Genomic DNA, 22161 nt, shown 5'->3' on the forward strand with positions numbered 1-22161 from the left:
TAGGCATTTATTATCTAGGATAGGAAACTCCAAAGAAATGTACAGAGAGGCCCATGTACTCTTTACCCTCCCTTAGTGTTGGCATCTTGCATAACTAGAATACAATGACAAAATCAGAAAATCTACATTGGTACCATCAAGAGAACTTATTCAGATTCCATCAGTTACACATACACTCATTTGTGTGTATCTGTGTGTGGGGGTCAATGCAGTTTTGTCTCATGTAGCTTCATGTAGCCACCACCACAATCAAGATACAAAATTGTTCCATCACCACAGGTCTTTACTGTATTATTCCTTTTAGTCACATCTACCACCTACCTCTCTCTCAATCCCTGAGCTGTTCTCTCTATAACTTTGTTATTTCAAGAATGTTATACACATGGAATCATATATGTGACCTTGGGAAACCAGTTTACTGACACCCGCCATGGTCAAAGTGAATGCTGCTGCTGCGATCTTGGTACAAACATTTTAGTTCTTCCTCCAGTGAAGGTGGGAGGATCCATCTTTTCATTCCTATTTCAGTGATCTCCGGAAGTCTGGTCACAGCACATAACAAGTGTCTAAACCATCGTCCACAATCCCGAAAAGTTGATGGCCGAAGGCTAATATCCAGCTCCGTTAACTCTTTGAGGAGCCACACGTTTTGGCAGAAGATGGCCCATCCTGCATCACAGATGCTGTCATTATAGCTCAGGTCAAGCTTCCGCAGCCTGGTCAGATGACCTGTGTGTATTACCGATGCTGAAAAACAAAATCACTTTAATTGCCAAAATACAAGAATATTTTCTGTCATGGCTGTTTCCCACTTCCAATAAACACAAGGCAATAGCCCCAGACTGGTAATGACAAGATTGAACATTAGTAATGATTTTTTATTAGCTAGCTATTTTATTTAGAGCATCTGAAATTACTTTAGTAACAAATTTCCACTCTGTGCATCCCAAGTACATGAAAATTGATTTTTTTTTCTTTTTCCACATCCCTACCCAAAGAAAAAAAATATATATAGTCAAATTCCTGCTCTTTACTTCACTGAGGTCCCAGCTCTTCCTGCAAGCTTTCTCTAATTAAATGTGAGGAACAATGGATCATTGGCTTGAACTGAGGACTATTAGTAAATAATCTTCTTGCTGTTTAATACTATTTAGTTGTTCACTTCTCATTCATTCTTCAGTCAACAATTATTTAACCGAGCTCTTTCCATGTGCAAAATATACCTGGATAATTTCTAATCCAACTGAGAGATATCTAATCACAGAACCATTTTTCTTTGAGTAGCATGCATCACAGTACAACCTACAAAGACACTTAATAAATAATAATGATGAAGCTAAGAGAAAATAACACACTTCTGTAAGAAAAGGTAGGGGAGACACCCAAGGCTAATAGTACATGCTTTCCTTTTTAGTCAAAAGTCGAAATGGATTATAGAAATGAAATGAGTGGTGTAAAATCTCAGAGTTATAAGGGACCTTGGAGGTCTCCTTGAGGATTCAACCTCCAGATCAATGATCAGTGAAGGATCCCTTTCCCAGCTTCTCTATGGTGCCCGAGTCTGCCTGCAGCACCCTTTCAGGTCGTCTCAAGAGGGTGGAGCAGCTCTCAGCAGGAGGAAGCCCTTCCTTTGGGACCCTGGTCTACCTCCTGGTGATTCCCCCATTGCTTGCCTTGGCTTGCCTGAAACCCCAGCTCCTTCCTTGTGTTAGCCCTGCTGTGTTGGACGACAGTCAAGTTCCCTCAAATTTTCCTCCGTTAAGACTAAACGTGCCTTGGTTTTTCAATCATTTCTTATATGTTATGGCTTCCAGACCCAGCCGGATACTCCATTCCCATTACTTTCACTTGCGACGAGTTTTGATTCCAGAGTGCCCTTGAGAGGTTAGCAGTCCGTACACTCAACAGCTGCCCTCAGTCCCTAGATGTCCATGTGTGTTCTTTCTTTCAGCCTTTCAGCCTATTACTCAGCATATTCGCAAGGCCTAAGTAAGACAATGTGCATGCTTTTTCTCTTGATAATATTTCCTATTATGGAGAAAATTTTTTGAAACATACAAAAAGTTGACAGGAGAGTGAACCTGTGCCCCCATCATTCAGCCTGAACAGTTATGTTCATTACACTTAACATGTCTCATCTAGTCCCCTACTTCAGCTGGCAACAGTCTAGTGACGTCTACCAGTGAGAAATGATACCTGTATTTCAGTTATGATGATCACTTTCCTGTTTAAATAAAAGCTTTTAAGTTAAAGAGTCAACATAAAGAAAAAATTAAGTCATAGCGCAGGTACCATGTGGCTAGGGCAACATTTGTAAAGGCAGAATGCAGATGACTCAAGTTCAGTTAACGCGGAGCTCGTTAAGAACACCAAGGCGCTCAAGTATGGCAATATGTGGAGCTAGTCGCCTGGCAGAAACCTCCCACCACCACTTCTATGTCTATCTTCCTGAGTTACCAGTTCCTCAGATCCCAAATACTAAATTCCCCTCCACTGTTTCTTTTGGTTTTCGAATCTCCCTTATTTGTTTTAAGCAGTTCACTCCCGAACAGGTGTCAGGAGAAGGGAAGCTGCAAAGAGGGCTCCAGGCCTCGCTGCCTTCTGCACCTCCCTCCCCCTGCATTGGTTGGGCGGGAACAACGGGCTCTGCCTGCCTGGACTGCTTCAGAACCCAGAGATACAAACCCAGGAGAGCCACGTCCTCGGTCACCAGGGAACAACTGCTCAGCCTCAGCACTTGGAGGCATGTGGAAAGCTTCAGTGTTTCCAGAAGCAGCTTCAGGTTGCCACCGACACACTTATTCCAAGAAAGGTTGAGTACTTCCAGGGCAGGGAGGTGAATGGAGGCTTCAGCTAAATGAGAGCAATAAGAAGAGCAATAATTTAGGTTTCTTTTAGAGGTCATAAGCCTTCACTTTGAGGAAACAAGGCTAGGGCAACATCTACATTAATAAAAGAGAAACATGCAAATTGACAGTCACTTTGCTACACCCACCAGCCAATCAGGAGTGAGTATGCAAATGGACCCAACAAAAGATGGTGGTGGCCCCGCCCCTAGCCACTCTGGGCCTCTGGGCAGCACACATGCAGGCACATAGAGTGGCTGGGCAGGGCAGGATGCCTGCTATGAAGGGGAGGGTGGGGGTGGTGGTGGAGGGAGCTACAGGAACCGCACTCTGCCTGGAGCAAAGACTGAAGGCCTGGGTCCCGCATGCCGGAGAAAAACCGGTGCCAGCAGCCAGAGAAAGGAAGGCCTATTGCAGGAATCTCTTCATGCAATGGGCCTCTAGTATGAACATAACCGAGGTTCAGAAAGTTGTAGAAATTGCTCACTCCTGCCTGAAATTCATGGCCTCAATTTATGTTGTCTATTTTTATTGGGGAGAAATGTTGGAAACTGTAGAAAAGTAGAACCGAATTAAGTTGAATTTACTATTACCTGGAATCCCCTTCTTTTCCTTCACATTTAAGAAGAAGAAATAGCTCTGGCTGGTGTGGCTCACTGGTAGAGCATCAGCCCCCACACCCATTCTCATTCAAGGGCATGCCAGGGCTGCAGGTTTGTTCACAGGCCCCAGGTGGCTGAGTGTGGGAGGCAACCAATTGATATGTCTCTCTCACATTGGTGTTTCTCTCTCTCCCCTCCTCTAAATTACTTTTTAGAGAGAGTGGTGTATTCTCTCCACTCTCTCTAAAAAGTAATTGAATAAATATCCTTGTGTGAGGATTAACAACATCAAAAAAGATGAAGAAAGAGGCAGAGAGGTAGGCTCACAGGCTGGTCAAGATTTCCAAAGTGTGCGCTGGGCTTACATATCCCACCAATCATGCAGTCACTTCTGAAATCCTGAAACAGGGCCAAACCTCCCTAGGACTCTGCAACTCCAAAATGTATCTGTGCTTGCTTAACTGTAGTTACAGAGATAAAGAAGGGAAGTGATGTATTAGGAAAGATTTTTAAAGGAAATTAAAAGAACTTTCTATTTAATTCTCAATTTTCCCTAACATTAAAATCAGCCAGAACAATTAATTTTTAAGGTGCGTCATTAATTATACTTTAAACTTCTTTCCTTCTGCCTCTCTCTTAAAAAAATTAAAATATATTCAAAGGGAAAATGTGCATTCTTTTATAATATCAAATAAGAAAACCCTGCCTGTCATCTGGTACAGAGACCTCTCAATAAGAAATGGAACTTTTTTCTTCTAAACGTGATACAGAGAAATATATACTAGTTGATTTACTTCTTAATTCAGGCTGAGTTTAAGATTGAATGATAGATTCATATGAAATAGTTTATTATAGTATCTACTTGATTATGATCCATTGACTTTGTAGCATTAAAAACAAAATATAAAAAAATTAAATTTTGGAATGGTTACATAAACACTGATACATCTTTATAATGGAATTCTATTCAGCAAAAAAAAGAGAAAAAATATTGATATATGCAACAATCTGATGAATCTCAAGGGAATTATGCTTTTTTACTTATTTTTATTTCAGAGAGGAAGGGAGAGAGAGATGAAGCATCGATGATGAGAGAGAATCATTCATTGATTGGCTGCCTCTTGCATGCCCCTCACTGGGGACTCGAACCGTAATCTCCTGGTCCATAGATCGATGCTCAACCATTTGAGCCATGCTGGCTGGTGGAATTATGCTTAGTGAAGTCAATCTCAAAAAGGTTATACACTAGCCCTAACTGGTTTGGCTCAGTGAATAGAATATCGGCCTGCAGACTGAAGTGTCCCAGATTTCGATTCCAGTCAAGGGCACATGCCCAGGTTGCAGGCTCAATCCCCAGTGGGAGGCATCCGATCAATGATTCTCTCTCATCATTGATGTTTCTCTTTTTCCCTCCCTCTCCCTTCTCTGAAATCAATAAAAAATAAAAAATTAAAAAATTAAAAAATAATATATATATACACACACACACACACACACACATATATATATATATATATATTAAAAAGGTTATTCACTATATGATTCCATTTATATATCATTCTCACAGTGGCAAAACTATACAGATGAAGAACATGCTAGTGATTGCCAGGGGACAGTGAGAAGAGCAGACTGAGAGAGAGAGGGAGGTGTGTGTATAAATATATGGGGGGTGAGTAGTACAAAGGAGTACCTTTGTGGTGATGTCTTGCTGTGGAGCTAGGACACAAATCTATATATGGGATAAAATGGCATAGAACTATACACTCACACAAAGAAATGTATGCATGTAAAACAATAGTGAAAATGAATAAAGTCTATAGTATAGTGAATATATTATACCCATATCAATTACCTGGTTTTGCTATTTTTCTACATTATATAAAATGTTACCACTGGGGCAAGTGGAAAGGATACACAGTCAGTCAGTCTATTTTTTTGCAACTTCCTGTTATAATTATTCCAAAATAAAGTTTTTTAAAAAGCAATGCAATTCAACAAACACTTATTACATATCTACAATGTCAAAAAAATTTAAATTTTGAATCTGAACTATATTTAGGAAGTATATTTTTGGAATATCATGTTGTACAAAAATTTATTTTTTGTGGAACTTTTTCTGAACAGTGAAATGTGGTGGGTTTATATGTACACACAGTCTTACCTAACCATTGGGGGGATTATGGAGGCCTTAAATTGATCTATCTACTTACTTAATATGTAAAAATGTCTAAAACATGCTTTCAGTATGCAGCGAAGAATAAACACAAATCTTGCCCTCAATGTTAAAATCTGAGAGAAGCCGAAACCGGTTTGGTTCAGTGGATAGAGCTTCAGCCTGCGGACTGAAAGGTCCCAGGTTCAATTCTGGTCAAGGGTTGTGGGCACATCCCCAGTAGTGGATGTGCAAGAAGTAGCTGATTGATGTTTCTCTCACATCGATGTTTCTAACTCTCTATCCCTCTCTCTTCCTCTCTGTAAAAAATCAGTAAAATATATTTTTTAAAAATCTGAGAGAAATGTGGACATTAACAAACCAAACAAATAAATATATAATGATTAATTCTGACAAAGACCACAAAGAAGATCCAGGGGCTTCATAATGTAGATTTAGTGGGGCTGTCTTAGAAGGGGGTATTTCCACTGAGACCTGAAATCAGAGCTCCTGAGAAAAGAATTGGGGGCGGCGGGAGGGGGGGGGGTAGGCAATTCCAGGGAACAGGGAGCTCTAGACCGTCAGCTAGGCTGAGAGCCTAGTAATTGCTTTCCTTTCCCCATCAGACTGCACTCTCTGTTTATACTGGCGCTTCTTTGAAATGACAAGTTACTGTGGACATGGACCTCCAGAGTTGGTTACACAGACTTAAAATTTTAAAGATTAAATGTGCCAATGCCAGAGTCATTTATGTGCCTTCAGAAGGTCACTTTTAAGAAAGCATAGTTCATGAAAAAAAAAAAAAAAAAAAAAAAAAAGACAAATTAGCATGTCACACCTTTGCTTATGGCTGAGTCTTAGAATAATGAAATTCATGGGTAGGGAAAGGGAGCGCTCCTCCACCCCCACCCCCACCCCCCTCCTACCCCTCACCCCTCTCCCTACACACAGGTGTTATTAATACCGTGCTTCCTGGGGAATTTTCTTACCAAAGGCAGTAAAAGCCTCCCTCTGCAAAGCACAGCGGCTGATGAGTAGTGACTTCAGTGCTGGTAAAAATCGGAGCCTGCTGAGGAGGTTTTCAGAAGAGCTGCCCATCTCTTTGTTGGCAGATAAATCCAACTCATGAAGACTCGAGAGCAAAGGGATAACCTGGGCTGTTCAAATAGCAACAGTGACATGATTTAGGCACCGTCCCACGAAGAGCCTTCTGGGTGTTTGGTTCCCACAATCTCTTTGATTGGCAAGCCCCGCCTTCCCTTACACACTTACACACCACAGGAACCAGCCACTCTTCCCAGTATTCGGCCTGGGCTCTGCCACTTGTTAGTGGTAACAATTCAGGCCGTCTAGCAGTTTAATCTTCCTCTGGGCAACAAGCTGAGATGTGATATTTATGTTACTCAGTATACTGAGGGCAATGTATTATTTAGAATCTGATGGACTGCGAACTCAGGAGTATCTCCCCCAGGTATGACACTCATCAACAGAGGGATGGTTAGACCGCATACAGCTCTAGCTGGAGCCCCAAAAGGGGTTTGTTCTGTGACTTTAAAATCTCCAAGCCTTGACCTCATTTTCCAAAACTGAGGGATAAGAGCCTAAGAAATATCCAAGCAGTTCTAAAAGGTAGATGTTAGACCTCGAAACCTATTTTACTGTTTTCCTCTCCAAACGGTACTAAAAAACAACTAAAAAGTTCTTTTATTCGTGTCCATTGAGCCATTCATTTATTTAATTGCATATACAACAAACATTTACTGGGGCCAAACATTTACTGGGTATGAGCAAAGAGGAGATGCTGAAGGAGATACACCCTGCCCCGGAGGAGCCCATGACCTGAAGAGGGCTCCAGGGCAAAGGCCTAGGGATGGAGCTTGGCTGGTGAGCCTGAGGAGCAGCGTGAAGGAGTGGCTGGAATAGGGTCAGCGAGGAGAGGGGGAGAGAAAGAGGAAGAGGGTGGCCATTTGGATTCGTGGGATGAGCTGAAGCAGGGTGATAGAGGTCTAGATGGTGAACCACGATGATATTCTGGATGTATTTTGAAGGTTTATTGTGGTGTCAGATAGAATAGAACATGTAATCTCAAGGTTGTGCTTGCTGTTTGCTATGGGAAACTGCATAGATACATTACAACTTGTAGTAATAACAGGACTGTGTCTGGAGTAGAAAGTAAGCATAGTACCTATGTGAAGTGTACACCTGCTATGCACCGCCCTCCCCCCACCCCCCCCCCCGACTTTTTCTCTACCTTCGTTTGTATCTAAGTGACTTAATTTACTTGTTAGTCTGAAAGCCTCAACACCCTTCCTTTGGGCTTTCTCTCTTCATCCCCCTCTATAATAAGCCAGGTGACATCAACAGATTTGTTTCTTTTTTTGTTCCACTTACTTACTTTATTTTTGAAAAACCTTTATTGTTGGAAATATTACAGACGTCCCCTTTTATCCCCCATTGACCCCTTCTGGCCCAGCCCTGCCTCCCCCCAACCCTCACCATCTCCTGCCCCAGGAGACCGTCATCACCTGATTGTCCTATTGTCTGTGTCCTTGGGTTATGCTCTTTGGTTGATCTCTTCCTACCTATCCCCTTGCCCTCTCCCTAAGACTGAACAATATGCTCCATGCTTCTGTGTCTCTGGATCTATCTTGTTCACCAGATTGTTTTGTTCATTAGATTCCGCATATGAGTGAGATCATGTGATAAGCCCGTCAGAGAAAGATCAGTATCACATGGTCTCACTCACAGGCGGAATCTAATGAACAGGTTTATTTCTAAACAGCAACCACAAACCCGAAGTGCTCTCCTTCACGTGCCATCACCATCATTTACTGACGTGTATAGGAGGACTTTAGACTCGCTAACACTTATTGGGCACTTAATAAATACTATATTGGGGCATCCACAGAACTTTGATGATTTGAGCCTCCCAGGAGCTTCATCAGTAGTAAGTTTAAGGGTATATCTCAACATTGTCACATTTCTAAGCATATGCCAAGGATTCAATATCCTTGGCTCTAACCCCCACACTTACTCAGCGACACCACGTCGCCTGCTGTCAGTGAGCACTGGTGCAGGTCGAGGACTTCCAGGCGCTCCAGCGTGGCCACCTGAGCTGGTGAGTCTTCAAAACCTCCGCCCAGCCCCTTGTTGCAGGAAAGGTCGAGTTTCCGCAGCTCACTCAAGTATCTAAAAGCAGCATCTACAGAGAAAGTAAGACTCTCAATCTGACATATTACAAGGCGGTAGGCAGGCATGGAGCAGTGGAGGGCACAGGAGACTAAAAAAATACACCCAGAAAAGTGCCAAAACAGGGGAATAACTGTAGACTGTAGACTCCCTACTACCTAGCCCTCTTTGGATTTGACAATGACCTCAAACACAATGGTTCTGCCATTCATGGTTTTCCTGCTTTGGCGTTTTCACAGAGTTCTAGATTTACTCAAACTGCCAGTGAGAAGTTGTAAGTTGAAGGGAAAACACAGTTGCATTTCACATTCTCCTTTATTGTGGAGGCTCTATACAGGGTAATGACTTTTAACTATGGATACCACTGAAGCCATTCTTTTTATCAGTACCAATTCCTTCTCACTACTGAGCATAAAATAATGCTTGCAGTTTCAAAAGCAAAAGAAAATGAAGTGCTTTATTTAATAGCACAGAAACTAAAAATTTTTTTAAAATATATTTTATTAATTTTTTTACAGAGAGGAAGAGAGAGGGATAGAGAGTTAGAAACATTGATGAGAAAGAATAATCGATCAGCTGCCTCCTGCATACCCCCTACTGGGGATGTGCCCGCAACCAAGGTACATGCCCTTGACCGGAATCGAACCTGGGACCTTTCAGTCCTCAGGCCAACGCTCTATCCATTGATCCAAACCGGTTTCGGCCAGAAACTTTTATTTTGACCTATATCTATCTCCAACCTAAAACAGACTGGCTTTTTCAGATTCAGCCATCTAAAAAGGTTATTTTTGTAATCATGAAAGCATATTCTTCCGGTAAAAGAAAGTACATAAAACATTTAAGATTTAGATGACCCATAACCTTATTCCTCAACATAACCACTGTTTACAGTTTATTTTTCCTAATAGTTTAAAAAAGTTAAATATAAAATAAAATGATACACACACATTAAAAAAAAAAAAACCACATAAAATTATGTATATGAACTCCAGACACTGCTTACTTACCCAATAGTTTGACACTCTTTTGGGATAACCCACATGACTGTAACTTCAGTACTTTCAGATTTGAGGCACTTTTTAACCCCTGAGCAATGTTGTTCAGACTGCCGCCAATGTTTCTGTTCATGGAAAGATCAAGTACTTCAAGACTTGGCAGCAGAGGTAGCAACTGACCTGGAAGGAAGGAAATCCAAACAAAAAAAGGGCCACTCAGTGAACACGCAGGGGTGGGAGTTGGGGTGGGCAGGCGGGGAACGCAGCCTCCTGGGAACCCAGGGATGGAGTGAGCCACCTTGCAATTCAGGGTAAAGAGAAAACAGCCAACTTGGACTTCCAAGCTACTCCATTATGGGCATCTTCACATTTTAATTTTAATTTTTGGAAAGAACTCTTCCAAACTCCACTTACCCACAAATGCCCCGTCTTCAGAGGTGAGGGCGCAGTCCACCAGCTCCAGCGTTCGGATCTTGCTCCCGGCCGGGAACTTGTGGAGGACCAGAGGCAGATTTCCTCCCACTTTACTGTTCCAGGACAAAGTCAGCTCCTCAAGGTCAGGTAGCGCTTTCAGTGCTGCTCCTGTCACAGAGGGGCCCGGAGATTGATCACTAGGTCTGCAAAGCAGAGAATGCACTTGAAAATCCCATTATTTATGGTTGTGGAAGCCAAGTCAGGTGTCACTGGTTAGGTGACCAGTAACAGAGAAGGGGACACAGTTCCCGCCGTCTCCCAGCAGGGGGAGCTTCCATATTTACAGGCACCGACTACTGCTCCCTCCAAAGCTCTGCAGCCATGCTGAGGAGCACAGGTTGCTTTTTTAAAAATTCACCTGTTCATAAGGTATTTCTTACTGAGATTTTTTTTTTTGTGGTAGTAAACGTGTACTAGACCAGTGGTCGGCAAACTCATTAGTCAACAGAGCCAAATATCAACAGTACAACGACTGAAATTTCTTTGGAGAGCCAATTTTTTTAAAACTTAAACTATATAGGTTAACTTAATTAGGGTACTCCTAAGCCTTTGCTAAAAACTCAAGGGGCCAAAGAGCCGCATGTGACTCAAGAGCAGCAGTTGACTTTCTCTCACCCACCCTCTCTGGGAGCAGCAATGCTGAGACGGGTGGTAGAAGTGAGACAAAGCCAGGCACTGGCCCCCAAGGGGGAAATCTCACTTTGACGTCAACAGTGTCACATACAATGGAACCGACCACGGCAGAGAAGAACCAATAACAAAGCGTCAGGCACTAACAGCTCACAAGGAGAAAGGGGTGCAATGACATTTCTGAAACCACTTCACTCAGGGAAGCTCCCTCTGGCTATAGCGTGGAGGCTGGGAGAGATCAGGGGAAGCGGGGGAGGAGGGTGGACCTTTGGATGATTTTCACTGCCCTGAACTCTCTATCCCTTCCTCTCTGTAAAAAAATAAAATAAATAAATAAATAAATAAATATAAATAGAGGTAGAAAAATAGAAGAAATTATTTTGGAGTTGGAGAAGAATCTAATCGTTATCTACTCAACTCCATTTTACAGATGAGGTAAGAGACCCAAAGTGAGCCGGTTTTAGAACGATCTGCATTTAAACCCCATAGGAGTAGGTACCTGGTCAGCCTTGTTTCCTTCTCTGTCCCAGGAATGAGCACAGTGCCAGGTAAGGCTACGTGGCTCTTTAGAAGTCATGCTAGTGCTCAACACCACAGGCATCACGCACATCGCCTCAGGCCCAGCACACTTTCCGTGAGCACCGAGGGTGTGCGGACCCAGATAATTCACCCTTGAGGGCCGGGCTGCCAAGGTGTGTAAGTGAAGTCTTTTACGAGAAGCGTTCATCATACCCAGCGCTCGGACATCCTCTGTGGTAAGCCTGCAACTCCCCAGCCTCAGGCTTTTTAACTTGCTGACAAGATGCATTTGCTCCATGATTGAGTGGAGGGTTCCACCCACAAAATCATTCCAGGAAAGGTCCAGTGTTTCTAGGTCCGGGAGGAAAGGCAGCAAAGTGACTAGACGTGAACAAAAGAACATACAGATTGGCATAAGTAAGTCGTGATGTGCAGTCAGTAGGCTCCATTGCCTGTACGCACAGAACATAGGTTGGTACTGTCAGAGAATAAGGGGACGAGGGCATGTGGCTCTCTCTGGGGTCTCCCAGCCCTGCAATTAGAGAGATTATGATGTTTACATTTTCTATTTCTTGGGATGTTTTCTATTTTTGCCAAATAATTTCACTCTGAAAATGCAGTGGTGTCCAGCCGGGGCGGCTCAGTGGTTTAGCATCCATCTATGAACCAGGAGATCATAGTTTGATTACCAATCAGGGACACGTGCCCAGCTTTCGGGCTCAATCCCCAGTAGGGGGCATGCATGAGGCAGCTGATCAATGATTCTCGCTCATCCTTGATGTTTCTATCTCTCACTCTCCCTTCCTCTCTGAAATCAATAAAAAAAATTTTTTTTAGAAAGAAAGTACAGTGGTGTCTCTATAGGATTTCATAGGATCTTTACTACTGCGGAGGAAAAGGTAATTCTACTGTTGCCACCCTTGTGAAGTGTGCACTGGTCCTTGTACTTTGCAAAACACTCTGACATCCATCAGTCAGTCATCCTATTATTCCTTCAGGCTGATGGCCTGGGGACGGCTCTCTGGGGTAGGATTGCTGAGGTTACAGGTGCCTCTTACGTTTTCTTTCTTTCTTTTTTTTAAAATCTTGGTTACCTGGGCATCACCCCTTAAAAAGCTGCTGTAATACATAAACGGACTAACATATGGAGACTTAGACTGGCACACAGCCTGATGAGAATGTTCTCTGAGTCTCTGCTACTGCTCATTAAAAGTGAAGTTGAGCTGAAACCAGTTTGGCTCAGTGGATAGAGTGTCAGCCTGTGGACTGAAGGGTCCCAGGTTCGATTCCGGTCAAGGGCATGTACCTTGGTTGCAGGCACATCCCCAGTAGGGGGTGTGCAGGAGGCAGCTGATCAATGTTTCTAACTCTCTATCCCTTTCCCTTCTTCTCCATAAAAAATCAATAAGGTACATTTAAAGAAAAAAAAAAGTGACATCGCTCTCTGGGAAAAGGACCCTCCAAGGCCATCGTATCTCCTGACCCAACAACAAGACTTCTGAGGGGAAATGCCAACAGAGGCGGTAAAGCATCTTTGCTTTTAAACGTGTCTTGAATGTTAAAGTGGAGGCAGCAGTCAGAAACAGCAAGCTGAGCTTCTGCATTACTGGCACACAAGCCCAGCTTTCCCGAATGCTGAGGCCATGGTTAGAGTGGAAAATTGTTTTCCTCTCACCAGCATGGAAAGCATGTTCAGCTGGCTGGCGTGGCCCCGTGGTTGAGCATTGACCTCCAAACCAGGAGATTATGGTTTGATTCTAGGTCAGGGCACATGCCCGGGTAGTGGGTTCAATCCCTGGTGTTGGGCATGCAGGAGGCAGCCAATGATTTAGTTGTCACCATTGATGTTTCTATCTCTTTCTTCCTCTCTGAAATCAACAAAAATACATTTTTTCCCCAAAAAGCATGTTCACAATGATCCTAAATTTATAAAGCCTAAGTCTATTGAACATATTAGAATGGAAAAAAAATAAATAAAACCAGAGATGCCATTCAGTGGGTTTGGGTTGGACTCAAGTGCCTGCATTTCTGGCTCCACAAGTGATCTTGACACGCGGGCATTGGACACCCACGGGCATGGTTAGGGCTCCCTTCCAGAGCACTGTCCAAGTCATAACGGCCTGGGTTTTCATTAAAACAGCCAGGGACTCCTCGTTCACAACGCAGTTCTTTGATTCATCTCTGTTGGTATCTTTGATGCATCTAATTTGATTAAAGGCTTAATTTAAGGTATCTGGCCATAAGAGGGGGGAAAAGTGGTGATGGTGGTGTGGGCACAGGGTTCTTCACAATTACACTCCTGCTTAGGTATAATAAAGGGTAGCAATACTTTGTGTACAAAACAATATAAACAAAGGAGACATGTAAAACTTTAGACAATTAGAAATATATATATATATATATATATATATATATATATATATATATATATATATATATGCAATAATTGCTGGCAGTTGTACTTTTCACTCCACAGACAACCAAATAGCACAGTACCCCTTTAAATTCCCAAGAAGGCTCTGTTTTAGTCTGAGTCTGATGGGTTTATATCCTGTATAAGAACAGATGTTTTGCAGGGGGCCAGAGGCAATCAGTAGGGAGGTAAAATTGCTCAGGAAAAACAAACAAATGAACTTCCTCCACTGAAATCTTTGAAGCTTGAGAAAGGATACATTAACTTTTTTTTTTTTCCCCTTTAAATTAGCAGTGCAGCTGCTGTTTCTGAGTAATCTGGGGCCACCCTCAGACCTTGGGTTAGCAAGTGACTAATGAGTGTATTTTGCCTGCTCATTTCTTTTTCTTTCTTTCTTTCTTCTTCTTCTTCTTTTTTAAATAAATCTTTATTGTTCAGATTATTACAGTTGTTCCTCTTTTTCCACCCATAGCTCCCCTCCACCCGGTTCCCACCTCATCCTCTGCTCTTAATCCCCCCCCCTCTGCCCCACTGTCCTCATCCATAGGTGTATGATTTTTGTCCAGTCTCTTCCCGCACCCCTCACATCCCTTTTCCCCCAAGAACTGTCAGTCCACTCTCCTTCTATGCCCCTGATTCTATAAAAATATGGAACGCTTCAGGAATTTGCATGTCATCCTTGGGCAGGGGCCATGCTAATCTTCTCTGTGTCGTTCCAAGTTTAGTGTACGTGCTGCCGAAGCGAGCACCTGCCTGCTCCTTTCCACCCACAGCCCCTCGTTCCCGTCAGTGCCAAGTCACCCGCATACCGACCCGTCTCCCTCACGTCCGCGGTCGTGAGCCCGCAGTTACTCAGATCTAGACACGCGTCCTCAGCCTTTTTGCCCAGCTTCTGCAGGAACCGCTCCACCCTGCATCCCGGTTCCATTTCTGAGGTGAGAGGCGTGCCTACGTGATAAGAATAAAAGAAGAATTTGCTGTTAATGATGCATAATGATCACAATACACCAAGTGAAAAGGCAGGCAATAATTCCTGAACTGGTCCCTGGTGAAACCTGATGAAGCATTTGCCAGGAAAAAAAACCTCTGTTCCTGCCTTGGTGGCTTTTCTTTCATGGCCTGACCTGGGCTTCTCAGCGCAGAGACAGAGCTGTGCTCCTGAAGATGAGGTAAGCTTGTTAGCAAAGTGTGAGGCGATTGAGCAGGGCTGGAACCAGGACAGAGAGCTCTGGCGAATGCAACTGCTGGGCTAAGCACAGGTGTTTGCCTCCTAACCAAGCAGGTGAAGAAGGGGAGACCTTGTGATCACCACTGGTGAGTTTCAGATGGCTGCAGAGTGGGAGTGAAAGAAGCAGCTGCTGCTCATTTCCTCCACCGTTCAACTGAGGAAGCCTGAGAGCTAGTGCCTGCTGGAAGCTTTTGGATATTCTGAGCTCCTGCTGGAGAACACATTCAGAAAGCCTCTTTTGTCCTTGTTGTTAGGAACTACTTAGGAGGCACCTCACCAAACTCCTCTATTATAACACTACTAGAGGCCTTGTGCATGAAATTCGTGCACTGGAGGGGGGGTCCCCTCAGCCCGGCCTGCACCCTCTCACAGTCCAGGAGCCCTCAGGGGATGTCCGACTGATGGCTTAGGGGTGTCGAACTCAATCAGAGAAGGGGCCAAAATCTAAAATCCAGCCTAAATCGCGGGCCGAATGGTTTACTAAACAGTCATAAACTGTCATTGTGATGGAAACGCAGCGGAGTGCAGTGATGACAGCGCAGTGTGGGCCACATTGCAAGGCCTGGCGGGACGGATTTGGCCCGCGGGCCTTGTGTTTGACACATGTGGCTTAGGGGGAGCGGGCCTAAGCCAGCAGTTGGACATCCTTAGTGCTGCTGACTGCTGCACTTGTCAGCCTTGAGTCTGGCTTCTGGCTGAGTGGCACTCCCTCTGTGGGAGCGCACTGACCACCAGGGGCAGCTCCTGCATTGAGCGTCTGTCCCCTGGTGGTCAGTGCACATCATAGGGACCAGTTGTTCCACCATTTGGTAAATTTGCATATTAGCCTTTTATTATATAGGATTATTATACAGGATGCTAATGTGATCTCACTAAAGTAATAAAAAAAATGCTGTAATTTTACTGAGTACCTATTATGTACTAGTGCTTTACTTATCGCACGTGCCAGCATTTAAAATATATGTAAAACACATTATACGTTGGTAAGGGAAAATAAATATGCATGTACTGACAGTGACTTTAAAGAGGTTTGTCAGTGGCAGTGTACAATTTAAAACGTACACCAAGAGCCCAGCCACTGTGGCTCAGTGGTTGAGCATCAGCCTATGGACCTGGAGGTCACACAGTTCAGTTTCTGATCAGGGCACAGGCCCGGATTGTGGGCTAGATTCCCAGTGTGGGGTGTGCAGGAGGCAGCTGATCAATGATTCTCTCTCATCATTGAGGTTTCTATCTCTCCCTTTTCCTTCCTCTCTGAAATCAATAAAAATATATTTAAACACACACACACACACACACACACACACACACAGTAGACTGGAATCCAATAAGAAGATATAAGTTATGAATGTGCAGAAATATTCTACTAACCCTGACCAAAAAAGTATAAAACAACATAGGTGAATACTATATATACATATACGTATATTGGTACCAGTGAAAATTAAAAGATAGCAGGATTACAGTAATAATAAATTTAGACTAAAATGTTAGCAAGGGTATTGAAAACTTCATCTCTCTTCCACAGGGTGTCTTGTGGCTTGCTATTTTTATTTTTATTTTATTTTTTTTTAATTGATATTTTACAGAGAGGAAGGGAGAGAGATAGAGAGCTAGAAATGTTGATGAGAGAGAAACATTGACCAGCTGCCTCTTGCACATCCCCAACCGGGGATGTGCCCGCAACCAATGTACATGCCCTTGACCGGAATCGAACCCGGGACCTTTCAGTCTGCAGGCCGACGCTCTACCACTGAGCCAAACCGGTTTTGGCTGGCTTGCTATTTTTATTTAAGTTTTTAATTTAAAAGATTTCTATGTTCCTGTGGCTGTTTTCCTGTCCAATGATAATTGTCAGTGTGTTGTGTTTTTGTTTATTTTGTTTTTGCTTTTTAAAATATGTATCTTTATTGTTGAAAGTATTACAGATCCCCACTGATCCCCTCTACTCTGCTCCCGCACCCCCAGGCCTTCCTGCGTTATTGTCTGTGTTCATAGTAAGCCAGTCAGAGAAAGACAAGTATCACATGATCTCACTTACATGTGGAATCTAATAAACAAAATAAACTGACTTGGCTATTTTAAAGAAAGCCACCTGTAGGGTATACAGCATTGCTGGCATGGTTGCTGTTGTCACATTCCACCAGTAGGAGGCAGCCCCTTCCACCATTTTACCTCTTTACTCAGTCCTTCAATTTTTATCATGGCACTTGGACCCAAGGTATTTTGGGTAGGGTTGCCAGATTTAGGAAAACAAAAGCAGCATGTCCAATTAAATTTAGACTTCAGGGAAACAGGATCATTTAGTAAAAGTGTATTCCAACGATTGCACTTATTTTACATGGCAACCCTAAATTTGGGTGGCAATGAAGAGAGCTGTGGATGAGAAATGGGGAGGGACTCCCTTTTACATGCCAGTGAGCACAGAACATTTTGCCTAAACTTAAAGGAAATAGTCACAGTCATACCATTTCATAGATTTTGAAAATTGAGACTCTGGTAATTACTAAGTAGCCTAGTCAGAATTTGAACCCAGAACAGTCTGCTCCAAAGCCAATTCTGTATGTTTTAAATTTTTTGTGTTTAAAAAATTTCTACACATGGTATTTGATGGAAGTGAGAATAGGAATAAATGAAACAAGATTGGCCATCAGCTGATAATTGTTAGAGAGGTGATCATGGAGACTCATACTGTTCTCTCTACTTCTGTATATGTTTGTATAAAAAATTTAAAATGCTTTTAAAATTCATTTAACCTAATGGATAATAAATTGGTGGCAATCATATTGCCAAATAATATGATTCTGACTTTGGAGAGAGAGTTGGCGATATTTATTTTCATAACCCTTGAATATATAATTTTGGTTCTTGAAATTTATACTTTAAAAAAAAAGCTGAAATTCCATAAAGTAGGGAATATGGGAGAGGGAAAGCCAAAGATAATCACTGAGGCGTAAAAAAAAAGAAAAAGAAAAAGAAAAGGAATTGGTTAAGTAATTATAGCATATGAATGTAATGGAATATTATGCAGCTGTTGAAATTATGTATAGGAATATCATGAAGCAATGTAGGAATTCAGCAGTATAATAATATATTTCAGAAGTAGGATCACTGCTTCATTCAACTCAAGAGGGATTTGTAGGCTATTATAACTGCAAGAGCTACCTGTTCTAGCCCCCAGCTACCTCACTGACTTGTCTCTCCTCCTCTCCCTCTCACCATCTATCACCCTATGAGTCAGCATCCTGGACTTCCTGGCTCCCTCTCAAACACTCCGGGCTCAGTCCCACCTTGGGCCTTTGCATTTACAGTTCCCTTTGCCTGGAAAGCTATTCCCATATTTATCTGTGTGGCTGGTTTTATCATTCATTCTACATACCTGACTTTATTTAGATCTCTGCTCCAATGCCACCAAATGAGAGACTCCTTTTCTCTAATCCTGTCTAACAGAGCACTTCCATCCCATCCTTCTCTACTTGGCCTGCTTTGCTTTTCTTCATATCCTTTATCAACACTGAAATTGCATCTGCATTTGGTTCCTTGTTTACATAAGGTCCTGCTTTTCATGACGGTATTTTGAGCACTTACAAAATACAGTGGCAGGCACATAGTAGGAAGTCAATGAATGGTTTCTGATGACCATAAATGCTCACATGTGAACAAAAGACTGAAAAGAATCTTGAAAAATGACCATTTGCGTGAAAATGAAAGGAAATCAGGTATTTTTCTCTACACCTTTCTGTAGTATTATAGTATTTTTGATAATTTAAAAGTAAAATTAGCAAAGTATTTAAAGTATTTAAGTAACATATATATATGCCTAATATGCAAATTATCCCTGTGGGAGATGAACTGGAAGACCTATCGCTCACTATGATGTGCGCTGACCACCGGGGGTGGTGCGGAATGAAGGGAGGCCCTGCCAGCAGCAGTCAGAAGGCCCAGATTGTCCCTGATTGCTGGCCAGGCCTAGGGACCCTGCCCATGCATGAATTTTGTGCACCGGGCCTCTAAGTAATAAATGTTTAGACAGAGACTCATATTAGGTTTAGTTTAACCCAATGATCTCCAGGGGAAGACATTATTCTAAGAAGGAAAGAACTGACAGCAGTCAGGGGTTTACCGGTGTCTAAAGTGGCAGTTTTCTGTGGCTCATCGCTGGTCTGGGAATCAGTTGTTTTAAGGTCATTGCTCTCGTTTCTGCTCTCCGCTTTGGAGGACCTGAGTTTTGAGCCCCTGAGGAATTTGCTGACAAATGAAGTCCGGGGCTTGGTTTCTCCATCTGAGGAACTTTTCTTCCTCGTTTGACTCATGGTCAAGTTGAAGGACGTCTTTCTCAACAAGACTTCTTGTTCTCTGTTTTCTAGGATTTCTGAGAAGAAAATAGGACTGTCAAGTCTGGGTGGAATGAGAACTTCCCTACACAGGCTTTTATTTCTCCCTTTCCTTCTGATTTTATTACTGGTATGTTTAACATAAAAATAAGAATGATGTAATCCAGGGTCCGGGAACCAACAGATGGTAGCAAATGTCAATCCAGAGTTTTCAACATTGCCTTGTTTTACTGTGTCAAATGCGAATCATTGAACACCACTTTGGCAAGTGCATCAAATGTGTCAATAGATTTTAAAGTTCAGCAGTCAGATGTCGTTACCTTCCAAGAAAGTTAGTGAAGGATGATGTTGCACGCCATTAAGCTGCCTGGACCTTCATAAAGCTGTCACCCAGAGGAACTGGTTGGCCTTCAGTGTCCCCAGCCCCCTCTTTGCACACTGCTTCTCTTTCTCTTGGCATTTTTACTGTCTCTACTCCAGCCTTGTAGCACATACCCATTAAAACACCTTGGCAGTAAAGAATTCATCCATTCCCTAAACAGAGCCTACTATGGGCCAGATATTATTTGAGACTCAAGAGAGTCAATGAAGAAGGAGACACAGCTCACGTGTGACCTGGTGGGAAGATAGACTTGTGTGCCAATGCTGACACTGGGAGAAGGGCCATCAGCGAGGAGAAACCCAAATAGTCAGAGACCCCACAGTTGGACTAAGCCTGCTTTGGAGAACAGACTTGGAGCAGTGAGTGACATTGCCTGGGTTTAAGAACTAGGAATTAGCTGAAAAGAAAAGAGAAGGCAAAGTATCCTAGGCAGGAAAACAAACAAACAAACAAACAAACAAACAGCAGGCTCACCTACTTGTAGGCATGCAGAATCTAGTGCTTGGCTCCCGGAGTGAATTCTAGTTTTAAGGGAGCAGCAGAGGGTCTGGTGTAATGTAAGGCTGACGATTCATGAGGGTCACTCTGTTACTCCTCCTGGGATTTGCTTGCATTTTAAAGAAAGGTTGAAGACTTAAACTAAAGGGATAAGCCTGTAAGTGGAATTTCAAATTCTGTTAATAGAATTTTGATCCTGTTCTTGGGCCAGGGCCCAATAGTCTTACATTCTTCAAATGTTCGTGACTTTCTTGCTATATGGGAGGTACTTTTCTGTAAGATTATGTTTCAGAACGGTTCAAGAAACGCTTTACACAGGGACTCCTAAAAAAGACCTTGCAGGACCCACCTTCACATCTGGGGGATGGATGTCCCACAGAGTCCTGTGGGAAGTCACAAATGGGCACCGGTTTCTTTTTACATTTCCTTTCCAAATTATCTAGATCAGGGTCCACTCAGCCCAGGTTTACCCAGGAGGACACAGCAATAGGTTGGAAAGTTGCCCCACAGCTACCAGAGTCTCAGGGGGAAGGAAGGAAGGAAGGAAGGAAGGAAGGAAGGAAGGAAGGAAGGAAGGAAGGAAGGAAGGAAGGAAGGAAGGGAGGGAGAGAAAGGAGGGAGGGAGGGAGAAAGGAAAACCTTCAGCTCATGATCCAGCCACAACCTACAGCCCCAGCTCCCCCATTGTGATTCCATCATCACCCTTCTTTTGCCCCAAACCAAGACTTACCTCCAGGGTCATCTTCACTCAATTTCACCTTTTGGAGACATACACAGCCATTCTCTGGAGAGCCATCCCACCCTCACCCCCTAAATGCACTGCCTCTGAGTCCAACGTCTTAAGGAAACACCGCTGGACGGTGCTCCAGGATGTGGTAATTTACCCAAGTGGAACCCCACCCGGCCGTGAGGCACAGAGTCCACTGTGGGGCAGCATGGGAAGGGCGGGGCAGCCAGGGAGGGCAAGAAACTGCACAGGACTCCAGGGGTCAGAAGAGGAAACCAAACAACAGTGGGCAGCCTGGGGAGGCAGAGAGGAGAGAAATACAAGAGAGGCTTAAGAGGAAGTTAGAAAAGAAGCAAGGATGAGGAAGGCAGGTGTGAGAGCACAGGGGCAAAAGCATCAGCAAAGTTCTTAGTAAGCAGTATAGGAGGGCACCATGCTCACACTTAACAAAAAAAAATTGTTTCCAAAACATGTTTAGGAGATTGCTCTTTGTATACAAATTTCAACAAGTACTCAGGCTTCCCATACTAATTCAAGCTTTAAGATTGGCTCACACACACACCTCTTCTCTTCCCCTTGGTGAAGGTAAGCCCTGAAAACTGAATGTGGGGGGATTTGCAGATCACAACATAAGCACCAGGACACAACGGCTACATCCCGGGGTTTTGTCTCCTGCCCCAGGATCAGAAGCATTGGCTCAAGAGCCCTTCGGAAAAACCAGTGGCTGGCGTTTCAATTCAACTTCACAATGTTAGTTGAGCAATTACTTTCAATATTTACAGTACTATCAGTAGGTAAGGTTATCTGTCATGAAACGCCAAGGACAATAAACTATTTCTGGCATGTAAGTGGTTTTTAACTTATTGATTTTTGAAAAAGCGAGACTCCCTTTCCTTTCTTTTCCAGCCTTAGGTTTGGGCTTAACAGACACTTAAAAAATTTTTATCCTCTTTCGGAGCGAATCATATTGTCAGTGTTGGCTGTAAAAGGGAAATGCACTTTGCTTTCCCCACAAAACATCATTAAAAGGGAAGTCCGGCCGAAACCGGTTTGGCTCAGTGGTAGAGCGTCGGTCTGCGGACTGAAAGGTCCCAGGTTCGATTCCGGTCAAGGGCATGTACCTTGGTTGCGGGCACATCCCCGATGGGGGGTGTGCAAGAGGCAGCTGGTCG

At 43.3% G+C, this 22161-nt stretch overlaps 1 protein-coding gene and 1 non-coding gene across 2 annotated transcripts; both read right to left on the reverse strand.

Annotated features, from left to right (window-relative positions):
* Positions 1-203: 203 nt before the first annotated feature.
* On the reverse strand, positions 204-21056 carry LRRC31 (leucine rich repeat containing 31). The gene is made up of 10 exons (XM_036447015.1): positions 20993-21056; positions 19172-19420; positions 14634-14768; positions 11621-11788; positions 10199-10366; positions 9797-9964; positions 8635-8802; positions 6590-6757; positions 2686-2853; positions 204-747 (listed from the first exon to the last, which is right to left on the reverse strand). The coding sequence occupies exons 2-10, from the start codon at positions 19359-19361 to the stop codon at positions 416-418; spliced, it is 1665 nt and encodes a 554-aa protein (XP_036302908.1). The 5' UTR covers positions 19362-19420; positions 20993-21056; the 3' UTR covers positions 204-415.
* On the reverse strand, positions 14463-14569 carry LOC118724985. Its single transcript, XR_004989753.1, has one exon. It is a non-coding gene; the product is annotated as a U6 spliceosomal RNA (small nuclear RNA).
* Positions 21057-22161: the final 1105 nt, after the last annotated feature.

The sequence above is a fragment of the Pipistrellus kuhlii genome, unplaced genomic scaffold, assembly GCF_014108245.1.
Source record: "Pipistrellus kuhlii isolate mPipKuh1 unplaced genomic scaffold, mPipKuh1.p scaffold_m20_p_2, whole genome shotgun sequence".
NCBI lineage: Eukaryota > Metazoa > Chordata > Mammalia > Chiroptera > Vespertilionidae > Pipistrellus > Pipistrellus kuhlii.

Bases quoted from the DNA above. Each gene is read 5' to 3' on its own strand.
- LRRC31 (XM_036447015.1), bottom strand. From the start codon at position 19,361: ATGAGTCAAACGAGGAAGAAAAGTTCCTCAGATGGAGAAACCAAGCCC. The intron at 10,367-11,620 runs GTATGATGAACG...CCTCTGTGACAG, and splicing joins AGAGGATGTCCGAGCGCTGG to GAGCAGCACTGAAAGCGCTA. The intron at 748-2,685 runs GTTTGTATCTCT...TTTGTTTTTCAG, and splicing joins CGAGGACGTGGCTCTCCTGG to CATCGGTAATACACACAGGT.